Below are 16,701 nucleotides of genomic sequence, written 5' to 3'. Positions count from 1 at the left end.
TTTTAAAACTCTACATCTTGGACGAAAAACAAATGTTATTTCCACCTTAATCTTCCCTCCTGAGGTAATAACCATGCTACAATGGAGAAATCAATACTCTAGATTGGAACACCATCTTTGGCTTGGTACTAGCTCTACCTTTAACATTTTCCATACAAATAAAGATTTGTCTGCTTTTATAGAGTGGTTACTAAAACCATCCCTTTAAACTGTAGGTCTATACTGTAACAAATTAAATCTTACCCAAATTCACACATGAATAAAAAACTCTTAAAGAATAATTTGTTCATATGATGAAAAGATTGAATAATATGTTCTACCCTCAGTGTGTTTTTAGGGTTATTTAATAGTTTCCTCTTTCTTTCTTTATAAATTCACCAATTGATTAATTCATGGCTAATAAATCTTTTTCTTTACGTATTTCTCGTTGGTGAATAAGTGTGTTTATGTGTAAACTCACTCACTCCCGTTTTCCTTCTCTCCCCCTCTGGTTGTCAAGCCACGACCCCCTCACATTCTGCCGGACCATGCCAACTCCTCCGTTCTTTCCTCTCCTCCGTCCACCTTCTCCTCAGTCCATCTGCTCTTGGATCCTTCTGCTGTAACTCTTCTCAGTGTCCCATTTGCTTTGCTTTTCATCTCCTCCTTTAGTCTCTACTTTGTTGCATGGAGGGCGTATTCTGCTCTCATGTCCCACACTCTGCTCTTGTGTCCAAATCTTGTGGCTCAGCTTGGAACTTCATGTCCTGTGGGGGACCGATGAGAGTGTGCCTTTTTATGTCACCTGGTTTTGGTTCTTGGTGCCTCAGGTGGAGATAGTTCTGGATGCAGCGTTGGAGTTGTTGGTTCAGCTCTGGTTCTCTGTCTGTTCTATGGAGGAGGAGGAGTCTTCCGTGGTGAGGTCTTTTGTCTGCTTGGACGATGGGGTCGTAGCGGTCTGACAGGCGGAGAGAGAGAGAGAGAGAGAGATCTCGGGAGGCATTACGTATAGTTAAATTCTAACACACTGAGGTAAAATAAATCCAACCTTTTCCACTCTATTTTCCTAATCTTACTATCCATCTTAGTTGTTAAATGCCATCTAAACACAATTCATGTCTACTAATAATTTTACCATATCCCTAAACATTGCCTTCACCCACTGTAACATGTTTATTCCAATTAACTCTTTCAGGAAACCATTTTCTTAAATACCTAGATGTTTCAAGCACCACATATTTCACACACTATAAAAGAACGTCTCCATATTTTCTCCATCACTTTAAATCTCACTGTTATTTAGAACCGTAGTAACTTTTGTGACTGGACATATCTGCAATGTCGCCACTATCTGCTGGGGAATCTTGTTCATAGAGTTTGTACGTACAAAGCTGTACTTGTGGGTTAGTAGCCTGTGTCTAACAATCATTTTCAATAATTGTGCTCAGGTCACCGATCGGTTGTTCATAGCTTAACAGGGGGTGTTTCTGGTACAGACTAAAACATGGATCCAGTGTATTTGGAGATTCCCCTAATCTGTAAATCCCCATCACTTACATATCCCAATCACTTAAACCCATCTCATCATTTGATACAAGAACTGCATATAAGGGGGTGAATCATCTTGATTATAACCGCCTCTTGTTTGGGACCGAGTATTTCTAACTCCTCCTCTTGTTGCTCAGCTGATCTTTTGGCTCTGAGGATAAGTGAAAGTCTGTGAAACACAGCTGGAGTCTTGTTAGTGATGTGGGCATTTTATGAGTGAACTAATGGATCCATGTCTTACATAATATTGTACTCCCCTTCCAACCAGAAAGGTGCCAAGTGTAATGAGCACAATCAACAATGCTATTCTGACTCTTATCCCTAGGGGACCCCACAATTGGTTTGGCTTTGTTCTCATCATCTCTATTTTAAACCTGGTTGTGTCCGTTACAGAATTTAAATAATGAGTACAAAAATAACATAACAAATTGGACTCTTTTTACAGATGTAAAACAAAAAATAGGTATTCACATTAATGTACAATCTATAAAAATCTATAGACAATTTGTCTTTTGAGCTGTTTCTATCTTTATCTTATTTCTATTTATTGTTTTGTTCCAGCTCTGCCAAATCAGTCCTAACTCCCAATAATGTTCTGGAAGTTGCCAGTGAAGGGTGACAATGTGTGAGGTGGTGTCAATTTGCTCCTTTTTCTTTACCTTTAAACCGGAGCGCGTGTGAAGTTTGTTACAACCTTTCACGCTTCCGTCCACCGGGGATCAGCCCACTGTCTTTTGTGAACTTTCACCCTCACCCAATCACCTGGCCGAACAGGAGTCTCTTCTGGTGTCTCTGTAGTTTTCCTAGCCTGCTGTGTAGACAAAACTTGCATAATATTACTCAGAGTTCTGACATATTCATCCACTTCTATTTGTCTAATATCTAAAACTGGACCACTCCCTCCTTGGAGAAGGCCCGAGCTTCGGCATACCTCTTGTTGACTACATGTTATTATTTATTAACTACAACGTCACTGAAATCAACATATCTGTATAATCATGACACTCCCTCCTTTGAGCATAAAATGCTCAATTAATATTGCAATGATTACCCTATTCTGAACAGGACATGTAAAACCCATAACGTTGCATTAAAGAAATATAACTTCTCCGTGTACCCACAAGGGGTACAAAAATATCGTATGATTTATGGTTTTCTGATGGTATAAATGCATATTCACTATAAAAAAAATCAGCAATTAGCACTTCTAATAGTTTACTTGTTTCAATAATGGCTTTTGTCATGGTATTATGCATCATCGTTGCTGCGAAAAACAATACCCCTGGTGTCGCTAATGCGTCTCAATAATTCTAGGATTAGAGGATTGGTTGACACTGCTGAACTAACATATGATAAAATAATATTTCCCCAAACTGGAGGGAAAATATGAACTATTCTCTCAGAGAGTGACCTGCATGAAGGGCTGGTGCTGGTTGATCATCAGCTGGATACAGTCCTCTTGTTTGCCATTGTTCCAACAGTTTCTCCATGTGGTTCCATGTTTTTTGTCTAAGATTTGGAGCTGTTATGGCATCTGATCTGATTTTTACCCTTTCCTTGATATCTGCAGTTGAGCCTGGCCCTGCGTCTAGTCTCAACTTAGTTTGTTTTGGTGACATGTTCTCTAATTATGTATTAACCTATCAAAGATGAAGCACTAATCTTCTGACTAGCACCTTCGTTGCTGTTCGTCCGAACTTTAAATTTTTTTTTTTTTTTTGCTCAAAGTTTTATTATTTTTATAGATTTTTTTTTTTTTTTTTTTAAGTTTAAGGTAAAATATTAATAAAGTTAATTAATATATAAAAAATATGCAAAATTAAAATATGAAATGTTAAAATAAAGTTGTACCGTGTATGGTTTTGACTTTGAAATATGAATTTGGTTCAAAATCACAATGTTATGGTGTTTCCGCTATTTGGGTAATAATTCTGTACTACCACCAGAGTGCGCTATTTTAAATTCCAGCTTAATCCACTAGGGAATAGCTGTTTCAAAACTGACTCGTTTTTGACAAAGGAGAAACGTAGTTTCCTCAAAAATATCTTTAAAATAGGAATTTACACTATGGTTAAACAACACAACACATAACCGCCAAAACACATTTGCAAAGAAGAATATTCACAATGTTATGGTGTTTCCGCTATTTGGGTAATAATTCTGTACTACCACCAGAGTGCGCTATTTTAAATTCCAGCTTAATCCACTAGGGAATAGCTGTTTCAAAACTGACTCGTTTTTGACAAAGGAGAAACGTAGTTTCCTCAAAAATATCTTTAAAATAGGAATTTACACTATGGTTAAACAACACAACACATAACCGCCAATACACATTTGCAGCAGAAGTACTTCCAATAGTTCTAACTCTAACAAGAAGTATGATGTTCTTTAGAAGATGGAATGCCTAGCCTCAGTGTGTTAAAGCAAACAGAGTACTTCAATTAGCATTTCATGAAATGGTGACTGCCGTGGCTCACCGTGAACATGAGGTCAAGACAAAATGGCAACTGGTTTTCCAACCTTTGACCTGAAGAACAAAGGGATTTGAGAAAACACCTGGAGTTGAAATTGGTGAGGTGATATTTTGTCTAGTAAATTCAACACACAACACTGTAGTTTAAAATAACATTTCCATTTAGTTTACAATGATAAATGGGCCTCATACCCTTACGTCATAGCCCTCTACCCATGTACGTAAATGTTTTGACTTTAAGAGCCAGTATGGTCATTTCGTCTGTTTAAACACGCTATTTATGGGACAAATAGGACGCTAAGCAAACACAATTAGAAGAATATCGTCTATCTAACGCACGAATGTCGCACTTCCTGCCGTAATCCACAACGCAATGTCTTGAAAAACAGAATGGTGTAACCACTGAGAGCTTCAAACTACTCAGGCCTTTTCCTTGAAATAGGACTTTTTTAAAACAGCCTCACGCTGTTGTTACACAAAACACTCACTCCAATAACCTTAGCTTCAAACTTTGGCTGTGTCTTTGCCTCAAGCAGTCCCGACTGCTTAATGGCCTAAAACCATTCACGTAAAACGTAAAACGCCACAAAAGACACATAGTGATTGGCCTCTAGCCGACATGTACTAACAGACAAACGAATAGCATGCAGGGTTAAATAGAAAAAAAGAAATTGAACTCACCCTGCCTGTAACAAAGCAACGCCACGTGGTAATGCTACCAATATTTATCAATTTAGGCTTGTTTTAACTTAAATTGCACAGCTATTTTCAGGATCCGCTGGCCGCCGTCAAACACACAGAACTAACATTGTCCTACATTAACTATTGAAGAATTCGATATAACAGGTTTCTCCATACCTAGTTGATTTGAGCTCTCTGTGTGCTGAACGGATGCCAGCGGGTCCAGCAAGCAGCCTGCTGTAGTCTCTCCCGGTTTTGCGAGATCCTGGGCTAGCTCGCCAATTGTTAAATATGTTCTTTATTCTCGCGTCCAGGAGAGAAGCTTTAAAATGAGACTAAATGGAGTCTCTGAAAAGATTCAAATGGGATACTTTAATTAAAAAAGGCGCGGTTGTGTTACAGACAGAATATTGTTCCGTCAGACAAACAGCTGTGGTCCGGTTCTCCTGAGCAAGAAGACCGCGGATCTCTCCCCCGGCGCTGCTATATATATCCTCTGCTGGCTCCTCCCCGCCAGCCGGCTCACCTCGTCTCCAATGTCCGTTATTGCATTTAAACAGAGGATAGGTTCTTTTCACATTCAATATATGCTTAACACGCCGTTTCTCCTCATATTCTCTTTCATCACTTTTCATTTAACACATTCTAAACGCTGTAATCAATACTCTAAACAATACTTCTCGGCTCGTTTGGTTTCCGGTCATTCCGGATGTTGTCACATGCTACTCTCGTCTGTAAACAATGTATTCAAATAAACTGTACCTTCATTTAATATTCAGCATGATAGTATCTCGACATCTATAGTTGTAGTGTTAAATCAGTAGGCTTCGGTTTGCACCACTCCATATCATTTCGCTACTAAATTCACCTCTTCAGGAAATCGTATATTAGCCACATGCTAAATGCTAACCGGAGATGAAGGATTTTCAGAATAAAAGCTTAAAAGCTTAACTGCTTGTGCACAAGAATTTCTGGTTTTTCAGTATAAAAGAGCATTAAAACTGACGGCATGTTTAAACTACATTTCCCCATTAAAACATTGATTTTAATTTCTAACAGTCTGTATAATTGTTTTCTATTGTTTTAATTTGGTCAGAGGAGTATTCACAAGAAAAACAGTAATGGTTCTTCATAGCACTTGTGGGAGTAGTCTAACTAATACTGATTCCTACAGTATCAATATCTTTAAGAATGTATGGCAGAATGTTTTTTCATCCCTCATAATTTAATATCATTGTTATTGTTAGGAAAAAGGGCGGTGGTTTGAGCAGTAAAGAGAACCACGTGACTTCAGAGAAAAGGACACACACGTTTAACTTCCTCTTCTGGAAACTGAACGAGATGTAGAAATGTGGCGGGATTTAAACGTTGTCTCTGTTTTCATAAAGTTTAAAGATACTGAAAGATATTGAGAACCTGTTGGAAGCAGACTGAGGGAGAAAGAGAGAAACATCCGGTGAGTTTTATCTGTGCAGCACGAACAGGTTTAACGTTCACGAGACAGATCACGGCCAGCTCGTGTCCCGCAGTTATTGAACATTAATGGAAGGATTTTAACTCCAACTTTTTGCTTTCACTTTAACCTTTCTGCGTTTTCTCTGCGCTAATGGCATGTCAAATGGACATTTTGGTTATATTATACTCCAGCGTTGCCAACTCTCACGTGGCGTGTGACACACGCTTTCACTCTCAATCTCACGCTCTCAAACTGCCCAAACTATTCTCACGCCAAAAACAAGAATATCGGAGACTAGAAACGGTTTTGAAAACTTTTGTCACGTAGTGATCGTCTTCTCAATAGAACATCTTTGATAATGTCTTCTGGCCAATCAGAATCAAGATAACGGCGTGGTATTGTTGCAGGAAATCCCGACGGAGAATACTTTTGCGGTAGTCCATCTCGATACAACATTACGTGTTGATAGAAATCAACACGTAATGGAATAAGATCCCACGGTTTGATGATTGATAGGTGTGTGGGCTGTCTTTCATTTTGACACACAGAACAATGGGGGCTATCCACCCTTATCCACAATGTAAAGTAATTCACACAGCCTCTTCCCTCTTCTCTCTGAGGAGCAGCAGGTTCAGCTTTCAGAACAAAGTAACAAAACACAAAAATTGCATTTTTAAAAAAAAATATGTCGTGTAGTAATAGGTTTATACATTTTTCTTCTCAAGAGAGTACCAGAATGTGTATTTTATGTTAGTATTTCAAAAATCTCCAGTTATTGAACATTAATGGAAGGATTTCAACTCCAACTTTTTGCTTTCACTTTAACCTTTCTGCGTTTTCTTTGCACTAATTACATGTAAAATGGACATTGGTTATATTATTCAGTCACTACACATTCACTTAATAACTGTCTCACTGACATATCTTCTGGTTTTTTAGGGTTCCGTTTCCTGACGTCTAGTTTTACAACATACGTCTGAAACTGTTATTGCAGGTTTCATGTGTTAGCAAATTACAAAAAAGCTACTTTTAGTATTGTGGAGTTTGTGCTTAGTGGAAGTTACCTTTTCCTGGGCTGTAAACCTTTTAACCTATAAATAGCCTACATGGATTAAAAAAGCAGTTTTTAACTTATTGGAGAATTAGTACTTGCTTGAGCCATTTTTAAATAACAAAATGGCAAACTATCTGTTGTGTTAGCTTCTCAAATGATTTCCGAAATAGTTTTATATCATTGGAAATTGAGCATCTTTAGAATTGGACTGAATTAACTAAAAATTGTTCGTTAAGCTACCACAAACTGATTGTAACCTTTCATCATGGCTGAACGCTGTGCATGAGAAGTTCTTAAAGAGCCTTTCACTTTACTTGTAGCTTTTCTTTTTTTTTTTTATCATTGGCTTTATTGTCTGTTTCTGATTCACACGTCTTCATAGTACTTTTTTTTTCTTGGGCTAAACATTTGGAGTTGTCATTAACTGAGCCTCACAATGTAGCGTAGCCTAAGCTAGTTTTAATTATTCATTTCTTAGTGTGGGGACCGTTAAAGAAAGACAGCATTTTGTCTTTCCTAAATGTATAGGAGGCAACAGAGGTATGTGTAAAGTCTAACAACAATACCTTTTTTTAACAGCTCCTTGATCCTCGGCAGCACCTGATCTAAACACGATGGAGGAAGGTAGGTGCACAGGTATTACAGCATGTACACAGTCTGTTAGCTTGAGTTAAGGTTGGCTACAACAAGCCGAGTTTAAAAGCAGAATCTGACTGGAAAACGTATTTCCTTCTGTTTTATCATGTAGGAAATTCTTCACTCGACTTACTCAATAGCATATTGTTGACTAATCAGTTAATTTGGTTATTGGGTTGTTTTTACCGGACCATGGATCTGTAAAACTTAATTTTCCTCACAAAGAATCATGCAGAATCACCACATTAAACTTGTATTTACCAGAGATGTGCTCGTTAGTTTCTTAGAAGTAATTCATTCAGAGTAAAAGGTAATTTTCCAGTTTTGTAATATTAGATGAATTTGAGGTTTTACCACTTTTTATTAAATATATCGTGATGCATACGTCCAAGCTAACCACTTTGCCTTTTCTTTCCTCAGAGCTATTTGTGGATAAACATCATTTAGCAATAGTCCAGAGAGTAAAAAACATTGGACCGATTCTGGATGGACTGTTCTCATATAAAGTTATCAATAGAGAACATTATGAGGAAATCCTATCCCTCCATGGCCCTCGGGAGAAGATGAGGGCTCTCCTAAGTGGGCCTTTGAGAGTCTGTGAACCTCGAGGAAAAGAGATATTCTACAAACTGCTGAGAGAACATGAGTCAGATCTCCTCGATGACCTTGCTGATGACTCTGAGAAATATAAGAAGAATAAGAAAGACATGGAGGTGAGTACATGAATTAGGAAAAGGATTTTAATGAAAGTTTTGATATCATATGTGGGCTGCTCATATAATCACTGCTTTTGAGATGCAATTGCTGTATGCAATAGAAAACATTTTTTTAACTTAAAGTTATATCAATCAAATATTAATGAATGCACTCTAAGCCTAATTAAAACAACATCAGTTATCTTAACTCACCTTGATCTGGCAAATGTTTCTGAAATCGACGAGGAAATCCTTCACTGAGAAACAATATTCTGTAAACTGATATTTTCAATCATGATTTAAAATGATTGACAACATTTCAAATCATCCACTGACCCATTGGGCCCTGTGTGGAAGAATGGGTTTTCCTTAACCAAACTACTATTTATTTAGATTTGGGACAAACATTAACTTGAGTACAAAAATAAACAAATTTTGAATTTGGTGGAAAAATGCCATGGGATTAAAATGATTAATGATAAAGATTTGACATTTTGGACCGCCATGCATGTAAACTGCCATTTTTTGTGGAGGCATACAGTTCAACCGCAATGCAGTACATCGAGTTTTGAATACAATCTAAAAGTCAATCTTGGTGATATAAATAATAAATGAAATGCAGAAAATCAGTCTGTGATCTTGGATGTGAATCACACACATAACCAACATCCTATCCTGCATACACTCTAAGATATCTCCTTTAAACTTTACAGGTAGAAAGCATGATGGCTCAGAAGATACTTCTTGAATCATTGAATGATTTGAGTTCAGATGAGCTTAACCACTTCAAGTCACTCATTGAATTAGAGGAAAGTTTCCCACTGATCCTAAGGGGGCAACTCAAAGTGGCAAACACAGATGAAACAGTGGAACTGGTTAAAAATCGACTCTGTTGTAAAATCAAGAGGCTTATCGCAGTTTTTCTACCACCTTTGAAAGATTTACCCAGGAATTAAAATAAAGTAATTAATCAAACACACCGTTTATGCAAAAAGAAAATGGTTTTGTGATGAATTGGATGAACAATATAAAGTGTACTGATATGTTGTGCGTGACATGGCTGATGTTCTCTTACCATATACCCTCTTGTAAAACACTGAAACTGAGGAGATGAAACCAAAATAATCTGTAATCATTCCAGCTGAGAAATTGCTCTTTTGCCCCATTAACGTCTCCTTTGATTTTTCCAGGTGGAAACGATGGCGTCTGTCATAGAGCTGCTTCTGGAAACACTGAAAGATTTGAGTGACCAGGATTTAGAGAGTTTTAAGAGGGTCCTGAAACAAATTCTCCCTGACAAAGGCTACCCACACATCTCACCAAGCTGGCTCAGGATGAGAGACAGGCAGGACATGGTGTTTTCTATGGTGCAAGATCACAGCCAGCACAGACTGCTGGAGATGACCACTGAGGCTTTTGAGAAGATGAACAGGACTGATCTGGTGCAGAGGCTGTCACAAAGCAGCTCAGGACCCAAAAGTAAGACTAATAAAAACACAAACATCTTTAAATCATCAAACCTGTTTATCCTAAGTTAATAAGCTCTGTATTCTTCTTTTTAAGTTATAAATATAGATGAAACATAGTTTTCTTATGTATTTATATCCTACAGTAGTGTACAAAATATGTTTTATGACTAATCAGAACAATGATTCATATTTTGGGAGAGGGTAAAATGAATTGAGTTGGTTTATCTCCACCTCTTTCCTCTTCAGAGAAACACTCAGAGGCACAGCGACCTGCAGTGATCCAGAAAGTAAGTAATGTCACATCTGTCTGACTTTCTACAACACACCTTTCCTTCAACAGATAATGATATGACCCAAACACATGATTGACTTATCTATGATGATCTGTCTGTCTGTCTGTCTGTCTGTCTGTCTGTCTGTCTGTCTGTCTGTCTGTCTGTCTGTCTGTCTGTCTGTCTGTCTGTCTGTCTGTCTTTCTCTCTGTCTGTCTGTCTGTCTGTCTGTCTGTCCGTCCGTCTGTCTGTCTGTCTGTCTGTCTGTCTGTCTTTCTCTCTGTCTGTCTCTCTGTCTGTCTGTCTGTCTGTCTGTCTGTCTGTCTGTCTGTCTGTCTGTCTGTCTGTCTGTCTGTCTGTCTGTCTGTCTGTCTGTCTGTCTGTCTGTCTGTCTGTCTGTCTGTCTGTCAAACCCAACAACAACTAACCAGTTTTTAAGAGTTAAAGGGAAAACATTAACAGTGATGAGATGCAAATAGAAACATTTGTAATTGTCCAAGAGGAATATACACATGTCTAATGAATGTATTGATTATTTCAGGTAGCAACAATGGCAGCTGCTAAACATCTGCTTTTGGAAACTCTGAATGATTTGAGAAACGAGGATCTAGAGAAATTCAAGCAGACCCTGGATTTAATTGTCTCCAAGAAGAAGCCGAGATATTTTTCATGGATTTTGAGATCCTCTCCAGGCAGAGCTCAAACAGTGGAACAGATGATGGAGATCTTCGGCCAACAGTGTGTAGAGATAACCATGGAGGTTTTGAAGGACATTAACAGGACTGATCTGAGGCAGAGGTTTACAAACTTAGAACTCAAAGGTAAGACAAAGAAAAAAACTATTAACATAAACAAGTGTGTCATAAACATTACGTCACATACATCATACATTTTCTCAGAGACATCATTAATGTTAAATATAAAACAAACTTGGAACAGGAATTAATGCAAACATTAAATAAATAATGATATGACCAACAGGCACATACTCTCAACAAGAAATATTGTGTTAAAATGCTTTAGATTGTGACAGTGTTAATTATTGATGTACATTCATTTTATTTTCATTTGTTTCCGTTTTAAAGTAAGTAAGAGTAATTAAAGTTGATTATATTCTCTTATGTTAAATGAGTTTTCAATCCTTTGAGTCATTTAAATGTATTTTCTCTCTTCAGAGATGTACTCTGTGGATGAACATCGACCTGCACAGTCCGAGGGAGTGAGTCTGACTTTACACATCACAGCTTTCCTTCAATAGATGCAAGTTGTTAACCATATCCATCTTGAACTTAACAATGATGATCTAAACTAAACTATGTTTAAGGTTGATCTCTTCCATCAAAATGATTTTTCTTTCACTGATGTTCTGATCAGATTAGCAGACTGAAGTCTGAACACTAATATCAAAGTTTGCATTTGTGAAGAAAAAAGCTAAACATATTTAATAGAACAGATGTTAGTGTGTCTTTGACTTGAGAGATCTTGTAAACATTTTATAAAATCCTCTTGTCTGAAACACTGACTGAAGAAATGAATACAAAGTAATATTCATTTCCATAGAGAAATAACACCTTTTCTTACACATCCGTTAAGTTTTTTTTTCAGGCACATATTGCAGCAGAGAAAGAGATCCTTTCGAAAACTCTGGAGGATTTGAGCGACCATGAGCTCGACAGATTTCAGTGGTTGCTGCAGTTCACCTACTTCCAGAAGAGCATATCCTACTTCTGTTATGGATATCCCAATTGGACAGGAAGTGCTCTCCGTCTAGTGGATCAGATGGTGGAGACCTGTGGTCCGCAGTCTGTGGAGGTGACCAGGGAGGTTTTAATGGACCTGAACAGAACTGATCTAGTGGAGAGATTATCAGAGACTATCTTAAGACTCAAAGGTAAGAGAAAGAAAACAAAAACTGCTACATCACACAGAAGAGTTCATAGTCATGAGTTTTGTATTTGTTGCAATGCTTTTGTGTTTGATTATTTTAATTTTTTTTAAGAATAGTTCACCTACAAAATGACCAGTTGTTCTGTATTACAATTACTCACCCTGAGTTCTCTTTAATTGTTGAAAACATCTGTTTTCTTGCATGCCTCCACTGTGAGTTACAAATCAAACAATGGAGAACGTCTTGACATGAATGGAAGTAAATGGGGGGCGTGTTTAATAACAGTTCAACTTGATCAAAACAACCTAACCTCTCAAACACTTCTGCATCAACAGTCTCATTCTTGCACGTGGAGTACCCGTCTGTGCCTTGAAATGTATAAAACAGGAAGTTTAGTGAAAATGCATGTTTTAAGGAAGTAGTGAGCTCGTGCCAGGATAAATGAGACTTGGATTCTACTGCAGGAGTTGTGTGACAGTTTGTAAATAGATGTTTTATATAGTTTTAGTTATACAGTTAATAAAGTTGTTCTCTTGTTGAACATAGCTCCCTATTAATCAATACTTTTGTCTGTTTTGTTTCTTGAAGAATTCAAGGTAACAAGGCAGGAGTCATTTCTATGAAAAGGTCATTTTGTGGGTGTATTGTTCCTTTAATGGGTGTTAATAATATAATGTCAAACCTCTCACTCTTTGTGATTGATTTGAATGATGCCATCATGAACCATATGTGAGTGTTATTTTAACAGTTGAATTATTCATATTACGCATTGTTGTTCAAAAGTAACTCAATCTGACTAAAGTTGTCCATAGTCTGATTTTGAATCCGTCGTGTTTCATTTTTTCTCCTCAGAGGAACCGCTTCCTTCACTGATCCAGATCGTGAGTAATGTCCCATCACTCTGACTCCACCCAGTGCAGCTTTGACTCAGTAGATTTAGAAGACTGAAGATAATCTCCTTCCTGAACATTATTCATGATACAAACATTTTTTGGTCTCAGATAGTTTTCTTACAGAAATAATCTGATCACGCCAAGTTAGGTACACATACTGTAGGTTCTAGGCATCAATGTTATTTATGAATTGTGTTAATAATTTGTGTTACATCTGTCTGGAGGGGAAATTATAGCACATTATTCATGAGTTGTTTTTCTAACATTCAGAAAGAGAAATTCACAATACTGATGCAAAAATAAAGATAGTGATTCTTACTCTTTTATACCAAAACAAAAAGATGCAACTGGTTAAACTGCCACTCAGCTGCTAAATCTAATGTTTCTACCACAGCCATGGAAAGAGTAACTTAGGAGGTCAAATAAAGTCATGAATCAAACATGCCGTTTATACAAAAAGAAAATGGATGTGTGATGATTTGGATGAACAATATAAAGTGTACTGATACGTTGTGCGTGACATGGCTGATGTTCTCTTACCACATCAACTATTGCAAACACTGAAACTGACAAGATGTAAACAATAACAACATCTTTAATAATTCCAGTTGAGAAATTGCTCTTTTGCCCCATTAACGTCTCCTTTGATTTTACCAGGTGGAAACGATGGCGTCTGTCATAGAGCTGCTTCTGGAAACACTGAAAGATTTGAGTGACCAGGATTTAGAGAGTTTTAAGAGGGTCCTGAGTCAAATTCTCTCTGACAAAGGCTACCCACACATCTCACCAAGGTGGCACATGATGAGAGACAGGCAGGACATGGTGTTTTATTTGGTGCAAGATCACGGCCAGCACAGACTGCTGGAGAGGACCACTGAGGCTTTTGAGAAGATGAACAGGACTGATCTGGTGCAGAGGCTGTCACAAAGCAGCTCAGGACCCAAAAGTAAGACAAATGACACAAAGATCTTTAAATCATCAAACCTGTTTATCCTAAGTTAATAAGCTCTGTATTCTTCTTTTTAAGTTATAAATATAGATGAAACGTATATTTATAATGTATTTATATCCTAGTGTACAAAGTATGTTTTATGACTAATCAGAACATGATTAATATTTTGGGAGAGGGTAAAATGAATTGAGTTGGTTTATCTCCACCTCTTTCCTCTTCAGAGAAACACTCAGAGGCACAGCGACCTGCAGTGATCCAGAAAGTAAGTAATGTTACTTCTGTCTGACTTTCTACAACACACCTTTCCTTCAACAGATAATGATATGACCCAAACACATGATTGACTTATCTATGATGATCTGTCTGTCTGTCTGTCTGTCTGTCTGTCTGTCTGTCTGTCTGTCTGTCTCTCTGTCCGTCTGTCTGTCTGTCTGTCTGTCTGTCTGTCTGTCTGTCTGTCTGTCTGTCTGTCTGTCTGTCTGTCAAACCCAACAACAACTAACCAGTTTTTAAGAGTTAAAGGGAAAACATTAACAGTGATGAGATGCAAATAGACACATTTGTAATTGTCCAAGAGGAATATACACATGTCTAATGAATGTATTGATTATTTCAGGTAGCAACAATGGCAGCTGTTAAACATCTGCTTTTGGAAACTCTGAATGATTTGAGAAACGAGGATTTAGAGAAATTCAAGCAGACCCTGGATTTAATGGTCTCCAAGAAGAAGCCAAGATATGTTTCATTGATTTGGAGTCCCTCTCCAGGCAGAGCACAAACAGTGGAACAGATAATACAGATCGGCCAACAGTGTGTAGAGATAACCATGGAGGTTTTGAGGGACATTAACAGGATTGATCTGAGGCAGAGGTTGACAAAGCCCAGCTCAGAACTCAAAGGTAAGACAAAGAAAAAAAAGTAATTGTCTAACCTCAGTGTCATCATCAATGTGAAATATAAAAAAACTTGGCACAGGAATCAATGCAAACATTAAAGAAATATTAAAATACCAACAGACCAGAGTCTCAACAAGAAACAGAATGTTTTAAGTTGAAGTAGTTTAGTTTAGTTTCTGGGATCTTGTGTGTTAGACATTCACTTTATTTTCTCTCTTCAGAGATGTACTCTGTGGATGAACATCGACCTGCACAGTCCGAGGGAGTGAGTCTGACTTTACACATCACAGCTTTCCTTCAATAGATGCAAGTTGTTAACCATATCTATCTTGAACTTAACGATGATGAAACCAAACCATGTTTAAGGTTGATCTCTTCTGTCAAAATGATTTTTCTTTCACTGATGTTCTGATCAGATTAACTTGAGAGATCTTCTCAAAATTGTAGAAAACCCACTTGTCTGAAACACTGACTTTGATAAAAATGAAAACAAAGTCATATTTATTTCCATAGAGATAACACCTTTGCTTTCCGTACATATCTGTTTATTTGTTCAGGTACAAATTGCAGCAGTAAAACCGATCCTTTCTAAAACTCTTAAGGATTTGAGTGATCATGAGCTCTACAGATTTCAGTGTTTGCTGCCGTTCACGTACTTCCAGAAGAGCATATCCTACTTCTGTTATGGATATCCCAATTGGACAGGAAGTGCTCTCCAGCTAGTGGATCAGATGGTGGAGACCTGTGGTCCGCAGTCTGTGGAGGTGACCAGGGAGGTTTTAATGGACCTGAACAGAACTGATCTAGTGGAGAGATTATCAAAGCCTATCTTAAGACCCAAAGGTAAGAGAAAGAAAACTAAAACTGCTACAGTACACACTCCTCTGTGTATCATGGATGTGTAATCCTCTGTGGGACTAATAAAGGTATTCTGATTCTGATTAATATATATATTTTAGAATAATGGTGATGAGTTTTTGTAATGTTTGCAATGCTTTTGTATTGGAGTGTTTTTGATTTGAAGGAAAAGTTCACCTACAAAATGACCAGTTGTTCTGTTTTACAATTACTCTCCCTGAGTTCTCCATAATTCTTGAAAACATTTGTTTTCTTGCATGCCTCCACTGTGAGTAATAAATAAAAACATTTAGAAAACTCTTTATGAATGGAAGTAAATGGGGGGCGTGTTTAATAACAGTTCAACTTGATCAAAACAACCTGACCTCTAAAACACTTCTGCATCAACAGTCTCATTCTTGCACGTGGAGTACCCGTCTGTGCCTTGAAATGTATAAAACAGGAAGTTTAGTGAAAATGCATGTTTTAAGGAAGTAGTGAGCTCGTGCTAGGATAAATGAGACTTGGATTCTACTGCAGGAGTTGTGTGACAGTTTGTAAATAGATGTTTTATATACTTTTAGTTATACAGTTAATAAAGTTGTTCTCTTGTTAAACATAGCTCCCTATTAATCAATACTTTTGTCTGTTTTGTTTCTTGAAGAATTCAAGGTAACAAGGCAGGAGTCATTTCTATGAAAAGGTCATTTTGTGGGTGTAGTGTTCCTTTAATGGGTGTTAATAATATAATGTGAAACCTCTCACTCTTTGTGATTGATTTGAATGATGCCAGCATGAACCATATTTGAGTGTTATTTAGTTAAATTATTCATATTACGTTATTTTTGTTCAAAAGTAACTCAATCTGACTAAAGTTGTCCATAGTCTGATTTTGAATCAGTCGTGTGTCATTTTTTCTCCTCAGAGGAACCGCTTCCTTCACTGATCCAGAGCGTGAGTAATGTCCCATCA

The 16,701-nt window shown here is 37.4% G+C and overlaps 2 protein-coding genes across 3 annotated transcripts in view; both read left to right on the top strand.

Annotated features, from left to right (window-relative positions):
- Nucleotides 1-16,701, top strand: part of LOC307013172 (uncharacterized protein) — a 157,779-nt gene that overhangs the window by 41,608 nt on the left and 99,470 nt on the right. Inside the window, exons 5-16 of the mRNA XM_079640438.1 lie at nt 9,713-10,001; nt 10,238-10,278; nt 10,805-11,084; nt 11,439-11,482; nt 11,869-12,154; nt 13,004-13,032; nt 13,702-13,990; nt 14,218-14,258; nt 14,613-14,895; nt 15,114-15,157; nt 15,450-15,735; nt 16,631-16,683. Of these exons, the coding sequence (XP_079496564.1) occupies nt 9,713-10,001; nt 10,238-10,278; nt 10,805-11,084; nt 11,439-11,482; nt 11,869-12,154; nt 13,004-13,032; nt 13,702-13,990; nt 14,218-14,258; nt 14,613-14,895; nt 15,114-15,157; nt 15,450-15,735; nt 16,631-16,683 (1,965 nt within the window). The remainder of the gene's footprint in view (nt 1-9,712; nt 10,002-10,237; nt 10,279-10,804; nt 11,085-11,438; nt 11,483-11,868; nt 12,155-13,003; nt 13,033-13,701; nt 13,991-14,217; nt 14,259-14,612; nt 14,896-15,113; nt 15,158-15,449; nt 15,736-16,630; nt 16,684-16,701) is intronic.
- LOC307013173 (uncharacterized protein) overlaps nt 1-16,701 on the top strand; it is a 158,340-nt gene that overhangs the window by 120,713 nt on the left and 20,926 nt on the right. The window lies entirely within an intron of this gene.

This window comes from Notothenia rossii (assembly GCF_949606895.1).
Source record: "Notothenia rossii genome assembly, chromosome: 7".
NCBI classification, from domain to species: domain Eukaryota; kingdom Metazoa; phylum Chordata; class Actinopteri; order Perciformes; family Nototheniidae; genus Notothenia; species Notothenia rossii.
The sequence above is the reverse complement of the archived record's forward strand: the minus strand, read 5'-3'. Positions and strand labels throughout refer to the sequence as shown.